Source organism: Equus quagga, chromosome 17 (assembly GCF_021613505.1).
Source record: "Equus quagga isolate Etosha38 chromosome 17, UCLA_HA_Equagga_1.0, whole genome shotgun sequence".
Taxonomy (NCBI): Eukaryota; Metazoa; Chordata; class Mammalia; order Perissodactyla; family Equidae; genus Equus; species Equus quagga.
In genome coordinates this window covers 31,029,102-31,045,863 of record NC_060283.1, presented here as the reverse complement: position 1 = coordinate 31,045,863, position 16,762 = coordinate 31,029,102, and the positions used below count along the sequence as shown (strand labels likewise).

Sequence of the window (16,762 nt, the reverse complement as noted above, 5' to 3'; positions counted from 1 at the left end):
GGGACTGGAGAGCAGGCAGGGGCCAGGGCACAGAGGGTCTTGAAGGCCATGGTAAGGAGGCTAGACTGTTTCCAAGGGCAATAGAAAACTCCTGAAGAGCTGGAGGCAGGGAGAAGCGTGACTGGGATTCACGGGAGGCCAGGTAGAAGGCTCTTGCAGGAGTCCAAGCAAGATAAGACGGTAGGCGTTGGAGTAGAGTGATTATGGGCAAAGAAGATGTGGATGAGTTCACGATCTACTTTAGAAAAGAGCTGACAGGACTCACTGAGAGATGAGATGTGGGGATGAAGGAGAGGAAGGAGTCAAAGCTGAGACCTTTTACCAAGAAGGGGCATCCCGCTACAGGGGTCTCCTTGATCAACATCCCTGAGCTCCCCAAGCATGGGTTCCTCTAGGCCCTTCCACTTGCTGTTCCTTCTGCCCAAAAGCTCTTCCCAGGGGTTGGCCTGGCTGGCTCCCTCATTTCAGGCCTCTGCTCAAAAGCCCCTTCTCCAGAGAGCCCTAACCCGGCCAACCTATGAAGAGCACCTCCTGTTATTCTCCATTGCCTTCCCTGCTTTATGTTCCTCCGCAGCGTTTCTGACCTTGAGCTGTTCATCCAGGTCCTCAAGCATTGATGACCTGCCCCCCTTCTGGAACAGAAGCCCCGCGAGGGCAGGGACTTTCTTTGCTACGTTTCCTGCTGCCTCCAGAATGGCAAACAGTAGGACTTTAATAAATACTTGTTGAATGAATGAACGGAAATTCATCTTAAAAGAGAGGCTGGAGAATTTCTGCTCACAAGTCTTCATCAGTAAAAGACATTTCCATGTGTCTAAAATGAATGAGATGATCTATTTAGAATGGAGGTGAAGAGGAGAGATGAAGGGCTCCGAAGGCCGTTTATTCCAGCCTTTCTTGAGTCATGAGCTCCAAAGTAGATAGATGTCTTACAAGCCCACACTGTCCAGGACACACAAGTGCGTGCAACATCACTTTGCCTCACCCAGCACTTCACTTCTGGAACACAAGAATTTGAAGGCTCTCTCTAGAATTCACCCCAAGGCCCAGATTACAACTCAGCACAGATCACAGCTCCATCCAGCAAGGAGAACAGATTCTGAAAAGAATCTGCACCTTCACAGCAAGGGCCCAAAGACCAAGTGGGGGTTTCAGCAAGATACATTTCTGGGTCATCTGGTCATGACGCATTGATCTGGCTCCATGTCCATTTTTCTCTCCACCAAACAGGGTCCTTTGCACAACACAAACAAGGCTGCCTCCCCCAATTAATGCCCGCCCTGCCTGTAGCAGCCCCACTGCAGGGGCTGCCTGCCACAGAGAAAGCAGAGACACGTTTACAAAGCTGCTTCTGGGAACCAGACTTCAGGAGTTTTCACGTCCCCTTGTGGGAGAAGATCACCAGGGCGTGGGCGCAATCTTCCTCCTGAGCCAAGATCTCAGAAGAGTCTCTGACAATAAACGGAGACTGGTACCCACCAGAATAGGTAGGTAGGTATAGGTAGACGGCCTCAAAATAATGATGTGATGACTTCTCTTCTGAAACAGGTGTGCAAATGGAATTTTCTTAAATTTCAGCAAAATTTCAAATTTCACTCTGGTTGCCTTCCAAAGGATGACCCAGAATCACTTCAAAGCTACAGGGCTATGAACACAGGCTGCTGCTTCTGTGGTTTAGATGAGTAGAAAAGACATTATAGGGTGTCTCCTGGATTTCTACGCAAAGAGGGACAGCCTTTTTCTTGTTACTCTTCCAAAGAGTGTCCCATGGTTACACAGAGATGATGGGGATGAACAGCCAAGGACAAAAGAAGGTGCTTCGAGGCCCTCAGTAAATGGACCAATCTCAGCAGTACTCGCTGCTCCCAAAGCAAAACCTCTTCATCCTGGAGCAGGAGTCTTGGGCAGCGGCTCCATCCTCTTGTGTTTCTCCCCCGTAACAGCTGCTTTCCAAAGAACAGTGGAAATTCAACCGCAGAGCCAGTCACCAGATCCCATTTACCGAGTGACAGCCACTGGCCCCCCTGTGTTTGGCAAAGTGTGACCTTACAGGTCACCTTTGGAAGTCTGGCCTGTGTTGGGGCCGGGGGGAAGGTCTTGGGCGCCCTTTACAAAGCCCTTCTCCAGCCCCATCATGCTGGAGAGAAACACCCTTTGAAGAATACAATCTTCTTGTTGGTGTGTAATAAAATTCATAGCAGTGAGGGCTGTCTGAAGTGCTGGAAAGGAAAAGAAACAGAAAAGAGCATCCCACTCTCCCTCACGGTGCCTGTCAGCCCTAATTGCAACAGCTCCCGTGCTTTACCTGCACGAACTCGTTAATTCTCACAACAACCCCACAAGGCGGGGACCCTCGGTAGCCCCATTTTACAGATGGGGAAACTAAGCACAGACAGGTGAAGGAACTAGCTCAGATCCCCTGGCTAGTAAGAAGCTGAGCTGCAATCTGAAGGCAGCCTGGCTCCAGAGGCCATGAGCATGACCATCACACAGCACTTCTTATGAACACCGAGAACAGCTTACGAGCCAGTCGATGAATTAAAAACACCTTTTAAAAAGGAATCAACCTGAACACACACAGTGTAAACACAGAAGAACGGCTTTTTCTCACGGGAAGCTATTCTGCTTCTGGTTGTTGAGGTGCGTCCTCAGCTGCTTTTCCTCATCTTCTCAGCTGAGCCGGCACTGCAGGCAGCGAGGAGACTGCAAGCTGACACGATTCCATGACAAGACAGGCTCTCCCCACCACTGACTCACATCTGCTCTTTCTCCTTTCAGCTCTTGAAAATCCCAGACTCACAAAATCCCTCTTTGCCACTGTCTGCCTCCCACACAACCTCTGACTATAGCCAGGATTTCCCAAGCTCGTGCGAACAGTGGTCATTGGCCCATCACCTCCTGATCCTTCTCTTTATGGAGGGCCAACCAACAATGAAAGGCTGAAAATGGCGGAAGGAGTGACGGGGGTTTTGCTCCTTAAGAAGCCCAACTACGAGTATTCCTCAGGTAGCGGGTACTGTGACAGACTCAGCATACAGCCACTCCTCGCCTGTGTCTCAGCCAGGGGTCTAGAGGCACTAAGCTGCCCCAGCTCCATTGGTGAGGTCCCACTGGGTAAGTCAATCAATGTAAGCCTCCCTACCCATCCCCATTGCTACAGTGACTGATATAGGGGTGGGCACTTGACCTATGGCGGCTCAGTTAGGGTAAAATCCACAAAGTTTGTTCCATGGTTGGGAAAAGAGAAATTCTCTGTTGCATTGGTCAACGCAGGATGCAGATGTGAGGGCTGAGGCCACTGCAGCCATTTCCCACCAGAGACCACCAACCTGTGCATGAAGGTGCTGTGTGGAGGAGGACAGCGCTGCATAATGCAGAGAAACGGACTGGAGCCCCAATAAACCCTGCCCGACATACTGCACCCAATACATTCCCTTAATGATTTCAGACAGTTTAAGTTAGGTTGCGTTTTCTGCTATTTTAGCTAAAGCACCCTATGATGATATGTGACATCCTATGATAACCACCATTTAGTCTAAACTTCAGATATACATTTGTCTACAGTTTTGATAAGCCAGTCAAATCAAATGTTTACATGGCTCAGAGTTATAAATCTGCCCCGTATTTTCAAGTCTCAGCTCAGGAGTCACTTCTTTGGTCAACAAACTTGTTTGTTCATTTGCTCAACAAACAGAGACCCTGCATCTCCGAGTGCTGAGGTTTCCAGGATGAATAAAACATGATTTTTGCCCTTGAGAAGTCGAATGGGGGAAACCACACAGGTAAACCCACAGATGGAAGACAGGGAGTGAGGGCTTTGATGGAGCAAGTCCCAGGTGCCACCGGAACACAAAGGACAGGCATCTAAGGTAGACCCAAGGGATGAGATCGAGGAAAAGATTCTGGGGGAGACATGTTTTTTTTTTCCTAAAGATTTTATTTTTTTCCTTTTTCTCCCAAAGCCCCCCGGTACATAGTTGTGTATTTTTAGTTGTGCGTCCTTCTAGTTGTGGCATGTGGGATGCCACCTCAGCTTGGCTTGATGAGCCATGCCATGTCCGCACCCAGGATCCGAACCAGCGAACCCTCGGGCTGCCAAAGTGGAGCGCGAGAACTTAACCACTCTGCCACTGACCGGCCCGTGGGGGAGACATGTTTAAACTGAGTTCTGAAAGCACTGCCTGGATAAGTGGCTCTCAACTAGGAGCAGGTTTTCCCCCACGGGACATTTGGCAATGTCTGGAGACATTTTGGGTTGTCACAACTGGAAGGTGCTACTGGTTGCTAGTGGGTAGAGGCCAGGGATGCTGCTAAACATCCTACAATACACAGGACAGTCCTCCATACAAAGAATTATCCAGCCCCAAATGCCAACAGTGCTGAGGGTGAGAAACCTTGGCCTGCGTGGAGCAGGTGGGAAGGGAGGGATGAGCACGTGCAAAGACACAGAGATCTGAAACCCCATGACAAGTCTGGGAAGGGTGTGTAGGCTGGAGCCATGGGTGGATTAAGGAGTAGTGTGCATCAGCTAGAAGGGCTTTCCCAGGCCAGCCAGAGCAGATGAGTCCTGAGCCAGAAGCTCAGAGTTTGAGTCTTATCCCCAAAGCCAGGGGGAACTACTGAAGGATTTTAAACAAGGGTGTGTGTTTTAGAATGATTCCTCGGGCAGCTGTTTGGCATCTTCAGCAGTGGTGAGTAATGGGGACTAGGTGGGCAGCGGCTAAGAGACAGACAGCAACAGACCTTCAGGAGGACTCCCTGCTCCCATGCCAGTTCGCTGGCACAGCATGTTGCACGTGTCTCTACCTGTCTCCTCCACTAGCCTGGAGAAGCACCTGGGGCAAGCACTAGAGCTAACCCATCTCTCTCTTCTCCAGAAAGCATCACACAGGTGGTACAGTGGACTCCCATGTGGGGCTTGGATGGCATTAGATGCCAGCAGAGAAGGTAAAGGTCACGTAGAGTAAAACCTTTGAAGATCCCTTAAATTGTCCAAGTAGTATAGCATACGTGGCCCATGTATACAACCTTGTGGAATAATGTATAAAAAGAAATATATAATCTGAAATGTACAATATGAGCAAAAGAGATGCAAAAGCTAATTTTTTACAATATTTAAATGATTTTTTCCTTTGTCTTTCAGAGTCTGTATAGCTGACACACATGATGCAATGGTTGCGCTCAGCAAATGTTTGCCAGAGGAAATGAAATGCGAAGCAATTCCCAAGGACTGTTCTCACTTTTCCACTTGCCTCCAGCTCCTACAGGGGTTCAGAGGCTACAGGCGAGCCCAGGAGCGCCAGGGTTGGGAGGAACCAGTGTGGCGTGGACACTGTGCTGTGCTGCTCAGGACTGTGGGACTTATTCTGCCCCCGCTGGGCACACTGTGAGCTGCTAGCCCTGAGCTGTCAACTGGGAATTGCCCTTGCTCTCCTGGGCATTGGCGGGAGTCGGCAATGCCAATTCTCTCGCTGGCAACTGTCCTTGGCTAAAGAGAGCTGCTTCCCCCCAGGACACCCAGTGACTGGTCAATGCTGGAGTACAGAAGCCCAGGTGCTTCACACAATCTGGGGACAACTCCAAGGGGCTGTGTGAGCTACAGGGCTCCCCATGCGGTCAGCTGAGGCGTGGTAGTATCTGCACCATAGCCCAACTTTTAGCTCTGCCCAACCCTTCCTTTCCCCTGCAGACGTCCATCCCAAGAGCATGCTGGGGACCACAGCGTGCAACAAGTGGCTACCTAGTCAAGAAGCTAGGAGGTCTCAATGTCCAGGAGAAGCAGGAGAGCAGGTAGGTGCCACGAACAGGAGCAGGCAGTGTCCAGAGCACAGGGAATCAGAGAGAATGAGCAGGCAGATGGCACTTGAGCCTCACAATGGAAGAGAGTCGTCTGTCTCCTGCCCACTGGGCAACTGACTGCAGGGGAGGGAAGTCCTGGGCCTGCAGGGATGCCTGGCTCCCAGTGAAGTCACTAGGCCATCCTGAAACCTGGCGTGCTCCTCTCAAACCTACCAAGAGTCCACCTCCTGTCCCCCACTTGCCATGTGGCCTCCATCTTTGGGATTCACAAGTATCTTTCTGGGCAGCCACCAGCCTGGTGAGATGTGGATTAACCAAAGGCTCCCTTCACCACCCAATCCTCAACCTCTTTGATCAGGGAGCCTGATTTCCCATGATCAGACATTTCCCTAGGATTAAAAGCCCCTATGAAAATACAATGTGCTATAAATTAACTTCGGATAACACATCAAGCCAGGGTTAATAGCTTAAACTATCTGGCAGAGGTAGGAGAAAGAAATGGAGGGCTGAGATGGCGACACCAGGTGAGACAGTTCTAGGTAGGAGGCTAAGGGGGTGATGGTGGTGGGGCGGGATCCACACAAGAGCACCCAGCACCACAGCAGGTTGCCTCTGAGGTGTAGGACAAAATCCCCAAATCCAAACATTTGCTTCCCAATGAAACCAAGAGTTGGCTGGACCTTACCTGGGATCATCATGCAGTGCCAGGGCATTCCCGTGCCTTCCTTGGTCTCCCACAATTATGCTGAAGCCATAAGATGCTCGGGGAGGGGCAGGAAGTGGGGGAGCAGGAGGGACTCTCACTAATAATATAGGATTTGCAAATTTACGTAGAGGGCCAGACTTGCTATCACAGGCAGTCGGGGGCTTTCCAGGCCATATTTCATTCTCCTGCAAATCGAACCCATCGAAACAACCGTTCTGAGTCTTTGGCCTCCTTCCAGTAACCACTGCTCACCTTGAACAAAGGCAGCTGGCTGCACTGCCGCCGAGAGAGGCCAGCAAACAAATACCCCATGACACAACAAGCCAGGCTTCGGCAGGGGCGGGGCTGCGCTGGGAGCGATGCTTCAGCCTCCCCTTTGCTGACTGTCCTCCACTAGTTCCCCGTCTGCTTCTCAGATGCTTCCTGCCTGGGAATCCTCTCATCCTGCTTTTACCTGGTGCCCGGGGTGGGGTGGTGGGCCGGGACTGGCAGCCTCTCTGCAGCGCGCATGCCGCGGTGCCCAGGCTGCCTGGCTAACACACGCTTCCCGGCCCTCCAGGAGGCAGCGACTGCGCACGAGACCTAGGCTCTGTCCATCAGATACCCTCGTGTGCAGTCTGCACCGAAGAAGTGAGGCAGGCCTGTCCTCCTGCTCCTCAGCAGTTCCAGCTGCTCCCCGACATTCCTGCCGGGACAGAGCGGCAGCCCCTCCTCCAGCCGGCCCTGCAGTTTGGTTCTGTCTTTCCTGGAAAACTCCTCCAGCACCCCGATGATTTGGGGAGCACCTCATTCCTCGTAGTCATTTTTCATCTGTTTAAAATGGCTTGATGTTTTGCTTCTGGCAGCGGAGTCTCGCCTGCTACAGTACCGTTTCAGTGGATCTGCTTATCCTTCTCAGTTGTAAAATGACTTGGTTTCCGCCAATATTTGCTACCATTTCCTGGAAGAAGAGTGCCCCTGGAGCGAGAACTGATGACTGTGCCAGCTACAGCAGGCCTCCCCCTCGCCTCTTCTGAGATGCATCAATGCATCAGTCAGCCTTCAGAACATTTTCAAGCCCAGTGGCCACATTGAGGGTCTACCATGCATGCTGCCCATGCATTCATGGACATGCATGCATGCATGCGGGGTGGAAGCTCGGACAAGGCGCTGGAGAGAAGCCTAGGGAAGCAGCTCACCCAGGCCTCTGCTTTTGAGAGGTCAGCACTCATTTTCAAAGTCATAATTCGAACAATCCCTTTCAGAGTCTCTGTCACAGCCAAGGCACAAGCTGACCCGGTTCCTGGAGCAGACTTGTAAACGCCAAACACGAATCAAGGCTGAGGAGGAACGTCTTTATTTCTGAGGAATGGCTTGATTATTACTTGCCCTTTGAGGGCAAAGTCTGACCCATTATACACACATGGGGTTGATAATTGGGCTAATATAGGAAAAATTCCATAAAGACATGGGTCTTTATTTTGCCTGAGACTTCATATTTGGGGCATTTTCTTTTCCCTTCCTCACTGTTTCATTATCTTCTGTATGACTTTCATTCGGAAAATAACATTTTAAAAATACTTTGAGGGGCTGGCCTCGTAGCCGAGTGGTTAAGTTCGTGCGCTCCACTTCAGCGGCCCAGGGTTTCGCCGGTTTGGATCCTGGGCGCGGACATGGCACCGCTTATCAGGCCATGCTGAGGCAGCGTCCCACATGCCACAGCTAGACGGACCCACAACTAAAAATACACAACTATGTGCCGGGGGACTTTGGGGAGAAGAAGAAAAAGAAGAAAAAAAGAAGATTGGCAACAGATGTTAGCTCAGGGCCAATCTTTAAAAAAAAAAAAAAACTTTGAAATAGACATATTTTTGCTTTTAAATATTAGGCTGACATATCTTTTCTACCCACTTTATGCACTGGGAGGAATTAATCTCAACACTAAAGTGAGTTTAATGACATGGTCTGGTCTTACAGGAGTGATCAATTTTGGACACCTTTCTAAAATCACACCTTCTTCCAAAAGGGCTGCCTCTTCCCAGGAAACTACCACTCACATGAGCCACAGCCACTGCCAGGAGTGTGTGAGTCCGTCAGCTGTCAGAGTGACCAAAAGGTTGAGAATTGTTGCTGCAAACACAGTGATTCCCAAACCCTGTGGAGCTAAGAGCCTCTCTTCTGCGGGCCCTGACACCTCCTCTCCCGAAGCAATCCCGGCTGCCGTCAGTCCTGGGCTAAGAGTGGGCTGTGGAACGTGTGCTCCTTTGCTTATTTACTCATTCATTTATTTTTACATGCAGGCTTTTCTGTTGAGACTCTGAAACAGTCAACTTGTGAAAAATTCACGATTACATCAATCTCCCAATGCCTCTGTTTCTACCATATCACGGAGCAGTTCCCCCAGGGGCTTCCGTAGTCTGGCAGAAATGACTGGAAATTTTGGCCTGGCTTCAAGATCCCCAGACCCAGTAGGAAGAATGACATGTTTCCAACGGAGTGACCTATTCACTGCTGGGCTAATGGGTTCTTTTGCCAGGAGTGCCTGGGCATTTTTGGAAAATCAAGAGTTGAGAAAATAAATGCGTTGTTTAAAACTATGACTCTCTTCTTTCTCTACCGTATCTGTTGGTCCATATTTTCCTTGTGTGAGATTTCCACGCAAGAAATCTTGTGAGACCTGACATCTAGCCTCTCTGAGAGACCAGAAATACAGGACACGTATTACGTTACGTGAAGACAGATGTATAGTGGTGGGTGCACTGGAGTCAGGGAGTCAAATTACGTAACTGTTCTGTGCCTTGGTTTCCTCATCTATACAATGAGCATAATGAGAGGACCTACCAACTGGTGACTATGCAAATTCAATTCGACAACACACATAACAAAACCAGAACAGGACCTCGTCTATAGTGTGCAGTCAGTAAATGACAGCTACTTGTCACGTGACTAGAATAAAAGGCACAGGCAGAGACACAGGAAGCAATTTTATTCTTACAGTCAACAGTCTAAAGTCTTAAAATTGTTCCCAAGATGATCATCTTCTCTTAAGGAAACTCATATTTGCTTATGTTTTTAAGATCGTGTGCACTTCTCAAAGGAAAGTATATTTAAAGAAAATCTATTAGAATGAAGTAGGCTCCCCTAAAGTAATCTGTAATTAGAATATTTATACACGTCTGTGAGAGGTGAGCAGCCTCCTTTTAAAAACCCTCTCTCTCCTTCTACTGTTCAGGGTGATTTACTAACACAACATTCCAAAAGTGGTGAGTGAGTATGACAAGTCACGGCATGGTTAAAAAAATCTGCAATGTGACCTTTTCAAGACTAATAGGGAAACCTGTGGCCTATTTCCTCAAACTGTAAAAACGTCTGTGCCTAGAATCTCACAAGAAATCTATTCATACCAATCTTGAAATAAATTAAGAATCTCATCATACCTCAGGTATGCCGGAGCAGAAGAGAAAGTTCCCCAAACTACAAGCATCCGGGAAGAATATTCTCTAGTGGTGGAGAGATTAATCAGAAAACTCAAATGCCTGATTTTTAACCACAGGCCGATTATCAAATTGATGACCAAGTTTGGTATAAGAAATATTTCTATGAGGAAAAAAATTAACATTGAATAATTTCACCTGGAGGAAAAAAAATTTGCCCAAAGCATCTCAAATTTTATAAAACTAAACTATCAAATTGTTTTATATGAAAAAGGAAAAAGAAATAAAAGATAAGGCTATTACCACCAACACAATCAAGTTGAAATGAAAGGAAGGTAATTAGAAATTCAAATTAGGTAGAGTCTCTCTGTTTTTAATTGGACCATTAAAAAATCCCACTTTAAGCTTTCGTGGCAAACAATGACCAATCCTTAGGGGGAAAAACATCTCCTTGCTTCCAATTAGCATAGTATAGCAAAGAAACTGGCTGTCATTCAAATTACAACCTCAGAAATTATAACAAAAGTTTATCCAGACATGTTCAAATCATAACTCTTGTTACAAAAATGTTTTTATTTGTAATTAGAGAAACATTTTAGGAGAATGGGAAAGAAACTTTTTGTTTTTTGTGAGGAAGATTGGTCCTCAGCTAACATCTGTTGCCAATCTTCCTCTATTTTACATGGGATGCTGCCACAGCGTGGTTTGACGAGTGGTGCCTAGGTCTGCACCGGGGATCTGAACTTGTGAGCCCTGGGCCGCCAAAGTGGAACACGTGACCTTAACCACTAGGCCACCAGGCTGGCCCCGGAAAGAAACATTCTTCATAAAACCTAAATGTATATTCAAGACCATTTGAAATTCTGGGGCAGGGTAAGCATTACGGACACCTCAGCATAGTATCCTTCATGGGTGCAGCTACATGTGACAGGATGTAAACAACTTTGCAGGAGGCACCAAATCGTAACTCATCATTTGGGGACGTCTGGTGGGTTTAGAAGAGTCCTGTGGTTTAGAGGCATCACTGCACGTTAAGCGTGTGCTTCATCATGTGAAATCACCGAATCGCTCTGTGGGACATCTCATTGTTTCCATGGCATATTGAGGAGTTATGAAACCAGGAACAAATCCAACTTCTCAACATTGCTATGGATTGAAAAGAAGCCTGCGTTCTAAGGCATTCTAACCCACAGCCATGGTTCCTACTGAGCTTCTAAGGACAGACGGAAAAAAATTAAGGATATTTAGAATCGCTGTTGAGTTTCAGGTCAATAATGTACTATTCATAAAATGGTTCCATTTAGAAATCAAGATCCTTTTAGCAATAATTTGTCCCTCTGACAATTCCAAGTAGTCTTACTCTGCAAAACAGGTAATCAGGAATAATAAAATAGAAAACACTTTAGCGCATTCTTAAATTCCACAAATATATAGTAAACTGAAACACTGTGGGATGCTCTATCCCTTTGTTTTCGGGGGAAAGCAAAGCTGGCATTCACCTTGGCCACCAGGGACTTACGTCGTATCCGCTGTTCCGGATCCCACGCCGGGGTCGCTCCCGAGTCACCAGAAGGTCCATCTCCGTTTCCCCCGGACTCGGGCTATTCAGAGACTGCCGGCTTCGGGAGACAGAGTTCTTCATCTGTTGCCTGAAGAAAATTCAACAACTGTTACGATGCAGCAATGCCCTGACAGATGGAATTCTCCACTGATCCAAACTGCAAGCAGCCAATGAGGGATTTGGGTTTGCCGTGCAAATCTCAGAATTGATGGCATTGTTCCCCGCCATCAGGGACCACGGAAATAGTGGAATAAAGATTTTTTTCTTTCCAGATGCTGTAACCATTTGGCTGAATTGTAAATGCTCTTTTCATATGGAAAGTAGGTAACCATAATCAATTGCAACCCTGAACCTCATCTAAAGTTCTGCTGATGGCAAGGCCAGGGGTTCTCCTTTGACCCCCTAAGACAGCTAACACTGGAGGAACAAACTTGCTCTTGTCGACTATTGACTCGGCAGCCTCCGGTACCTTGTAATCTTCCTGATTCCCACAGAGGGTTCCATGATGTGTTAATAAGCCCTGTGGCCAATGAGCAGCTTAATACTGTGGCTGCTCACAGACTTTCTCTTCTACCTTCACCACAGTGGATTCACTTCCGGGCTAAGAAGCCACAAAGCAAGAGGCAATTTGGGGCTCATCTGTTATTCTGTCCACTCGTCCGTTCATCCGTCCTTTGATCCATCCAATATCGACTGAGTGCCTACTATGCACCAAGCACTGTGGAGGATGACAAGGACCCACAGTGAGCAGGAGAGACATGGCCCTGCTCTCCTGGAGCTCACATCCTAGTGAGGGAGACAGACAAGTATGTGATAATTTCAGAGAGTGATAAGTGATATGAAGAAAAAGAGATATGACAGAGGTGACGAGGATGGGGGATGACTTTAGATCGATGGTCAGGGAAGGCCACTTTAGAGAGGTGACACTGTAGCTGAGACCTAAACAGAGCCAGCCACATGCTGGTCTGGACACAGAGCATGTCAGGCCCAGAGAGGAGCACATTCAAAGACTCCACTCAGGTCCCTCAGGAAATGCATACTTTTGTCACCACTGTCTTGTTTCCACTTGCCACTAGAGGAATCTTTTTGAGGAGGGAGAAAGAAACAGCAACACAGTGGGGGTTGTGGCTGTGGTTTTCTCCATCACCAGAGAGGACTCTTTTGAGTGGGGAGTGAGGCCAAGCAGGGCTGGTGACCCACAGGATCCTGCAGAATGATAAAGATGGGATAAAATCACTGGCTACCTCTCTCTTGTCCAGCAAGTTTCTCTCTGTAAATAACCTGCATTTCAGAGCAGCTATCTTCAGAGAACTCCCCAAACATCACCTATTTTATGTCTTGGTTCTAAGAGTCAACCCATTCATGGGTTAAAGGCAAAGAAGAGGTTATATTACTTATTCCTAGTGACTCTGTGGGAATCCAGAAACCTGGCAGGTACACATACTTTTCACGGTCACACACCCAGTTAGTCACAGCATTACAGTCACACACTGTTAGCCCAGAACAGACACTGGATTTCCTAAGGCAAATCACTACCCTTGAAATCAGCCTCAGGATAAAACAGACACTGAGACCTACTCCGTCACCATGAAGAGCTCACTCCTGTTTGTTTCTGTGCTCTCTGCTTGCCTGGTATCCACGATAACCCTCCTTTGGTAAGAGCACCATGATGTTCTTTGGGGGCTACCCTTCCTCCAGGGCTTGGCACGTGACTCAGGCTGGACAGTCACAGCCTCAAGGATTGGTCAATGCACCAGAGCCGCAATGATTGGTCAGAAGGTAGGCGCCTGAGTTGGTCCAATGAGACTGAATCTCAGGGCTTTTGCCAGAGCAACCAGGAAAGAGGCCTTCTCTTGGCATTGAGGCTTCTAAGAAGATAGGATATAAGCCTGGAGTTGCTGGCAGCCAGTTTGCCACTATGAGGCAAGAGCCCAAAGAGAGCGAGATAAATATGGAAGATACTATACAAACCCTTGGATCTAGTCATGCCTGAAGCCTCGACCTTTCGGTAATGTTCAATGATAAATTCCCTTTTTATCTAACCAGTGTGTGCTGGATTTCCATCATTTGCAACCAAAAAGATTCTGACTCATATAGGAGCTTAAACCTAACAGTATAAGCTTCCTTTAGGAATGGAGCGCAACCTTGTGAGAGAGTCTGTTCTGAGTGATTCACACTTCAAGCCAGACCCCAAAGAATTCTCACCCTTGACCTAATTACAAATCATTTTTTGAAAAAGCAGACTGCACAGCTGTCCTGAGGTTGCCAATTAGCCCATTTAGAAAAGATTTATTAATAAAGGTGGTGGGGGAGTAAACACTAGGATTAGCAATTGACATCTAAGTGGGTTATTTTGGAAGTATCAGAAATACAACAGTGAGACTGTGAGACTGTGTAAGCCCTGTCAAGAATCATGACTGTGGGTGAGAGCTTAGATCCTGGAGTGCACACCTGTCTCCTTGTCCATCAGAGACAACGTTCCAACAGGATGCAAAGCTCAAAGTCTGCTGTTTAACGTGGATCTCAACTGACCAACATGTGCCTGGTGTGCAAGCAACCACTTAGAAATAAATCAAGCTCTCAGGTAGAGACATTACGTATTTTAATCAGAGTTCCATTAGGTATATTCATTTCTTGTTGGCTTTTTGCTATATTCTTTAAAACTTAATAAATTTTAAAACTTTCAAATTTGAAAAGTAAGTTTTTTACCCCTGAAAATATTGCTGGGTAGATAATGACAAATTTTATTTGGGCTTTTAGGGGCTTTTTACTCCCACTATAGGTTAAGAAAGCAATTCCCAAACTGTGCTCTGTAGAACCCTAGGGTTCCGTAAAGATGGAATGGAGCCACTGAGAAGGAGGAAGAGGCCTCGTTTCCACAAGAGCAACTTTGTCTTTAGGAGTTATGGCCGTAGGCTGGGCTCTCCAGTTTACTTGGGAGAGGGTTCCAGGATGCATAAGTTGGGAAGTGGGAAACTGAGGGAGGGAACGGAAGGAGGCCAATAAAGGGTGTGCTACAGAGCAGAGTAGTGTTTGGGGAAATAGGGCTCAAACTCACTGGAGGAGTACGGCAGACAGGTGTTTTCCCACGTAATGGTCTGATTTTATGAAGATACAGCAAGACAAATAATCAGGAGACGCCCGCCAACAAAAAGAAAGCATGTTATACTCACAGATCCTGAGAGGAAGGGGTGCACCATGCCACAGAGCCACGAGGGAAGCACCAGGTTGGTCACCAGGCAGTGGGAGCAAGGGGGAAATGTGGGCAAGAGCCTTTATTGTGGTTTCCGTGGGAAGGAACGGGCAGGGCATGGTCAGCAGGCTTGGGATTGGGTTGTAGGAGAATTTCGCAGACTCTGGGGCACAGGGCAGTCCCTAGTTGTCTGGTACCTGGCCCTCAGGTGGTTAGGGCAGGGGGACGAGGGCCCAGAGTGTGAGAGCCCATGTAAAGGAAGTGGCTGGGGTGTGGCGCTGGCCTGTTTGGGTCCCATATGAAAGGTGCACTTGCAGGGGAGCCCTTTACTGTCTCTAGGAACTGGTGGCCCAGTCCTGGGAGGGACAGCTTCCTCGGGGTCAGCGAGGCCCCAGACATCAAATCATCAAACAGGGAATCTAGAAAATGTGATTATTACACAGCACAGCTTACACCTCGGAGCTCTCTCGTGGGGTGTTTATCCATCAGTTCCCATCTGTCACTGACTGAGGCTGCTCCAGAACGTCAAGCACCTGACACTTCTGCTCAGGGGCCACCAGGAAAAAGCCCTCAAGGCGGAGTCAGAGATGTCTGCAGTAAGCAGGACGCAGCTGCCCTCCACAGGAGCCGTGGGAGCCGAGGGTCCAGGCAGCCTCTGACAGTGTCGGCCTTTATATTATATACTTTGTATTTCTAGGTAAGAGTTGATAACATAAAAACAGGGGTGTTCTTCTGACCCTCAAGAAAAAATCTGTGAAAACTCTTAAAACATATGGGGATAAGTCAACATTTGGAATCTAAACTTTGTCTTTGATTTAATTTAGGTCTCAGGGGAAATTCTGGTTACTGATGCCAGCTCTGGACCAGAGAATGATGCCCTCACGTGTGCCTCGCGGTGCAAGGTCACCGAGAGCAGAAGCTCTGGAGAGTCGAACTGGCGGCAGCACACAGCAGGCTCTCTCCCCCCCGAGCTCACAGGTGGGCGCGGCAGCAGCCTCCGCAGCGCTGACAAGAACAGCACCTCAGTGCTCACTGCCTCCTGCCACGCTCCTTCTCTGTTAATCCTCCTCTCCACCCCACCTCCTGCTGATCTGGCCTCCATTCCTACGCCCACCTCATCCGGTTTGTGGGTATCCGTATTTTTCCCTTAACTGATCAAAAAAAATTTTAATATTATTTTTGGTGCTTTAGAATCATTCAGTCATTTCTTCAACAGATATTTACTGAGAATGGACTACACACTCACAGCATCAGCAGGTTGTCAGAGGGCCTTAAGAATCTGGCCCAAAGATATGCCCAGCTGTGGAGACGCATCTCTACAGGAAAAGCCTGTGCTCATTCTCCTTTCAGAAAGACTTAACTAAAATTTTTATTTATTCCTCCAATAACTTCCAAGCTGCACGTGATCTCTGACCCATTTTCCGAGTGTCAGCAGGGAACCTGGGAAAACAAGTCCCCTCATCAGTCTATCAGTCACCAACCCTGACGTGAAGAGCCAAAAGCTCAGAGGAAAAGCACCAGAATGCCCAGCCTCCCAGAAATCCCAATCTTTTCTTCTCTTTTTTCCACAGTTATCAACTTGGTGACACATACATTGTGACCTGTGTCACAGGGTGACATTAGATCAACAGCTTGCCACACCCACCAGGCCTCATCAGAAGCATGGCAAATGAAGCGCTGGCTGCAATTCCCCCTTCTCTCTATTGAAAATAAATTATGTCCATTCATAAAGTTTAGCCCCATCTCCTGGTTTGACTTTGTGGCTTCCATCCACACCTGTCACATAGTCATTATTGCTTTTAATAAATCCCCACTCGGGCCAGGAACTGCCCTGTTTCTCCCCATGTGCGCAGGGCGCCTCTGCCAGGGCTGCAGGGCAGAGCACTAGCAGGCTCAGAGCCAAGGGGCTGTCACCAAGGAGAATGTGTATCTAAAGAGATGGTCTCAAACCATGAAAATGCTTCTGAGCAAGTGCTTCGGGGTGGGGAGGAAAAGAAGGAAGACGGGCACATCTAGCTTTGCTAACCGCTACCCCTTCACCCGGAAGGTGAGGTCACTCTGCTTAGTTAGCAACAAAGCTTCAAGGATGC

The 16,762-nt window shown here is 48.0% G+C and overlaps 1 protein-coding gene across 1 annotated transcript in view; it reads right to left on the bottom strand.

Moving 5' to 3' along the window:
• Positions 1-16,762, bottom strand: part of KIAA1549L (KIAA1549 like) — a gene marked incomplete at its 5' end in the record, with an annotated part of 272,381 nt that overhangs the window by 29,083 nt on the left and 226,536 nt on the right. The window contains 1 exon segment of the mRNA XM_046643105.1: positions 11,438-11,567. Within this exon segment, the coding sequence (XP_046499061.1) occupies positions 11,438-11,567 (130 nt within the window).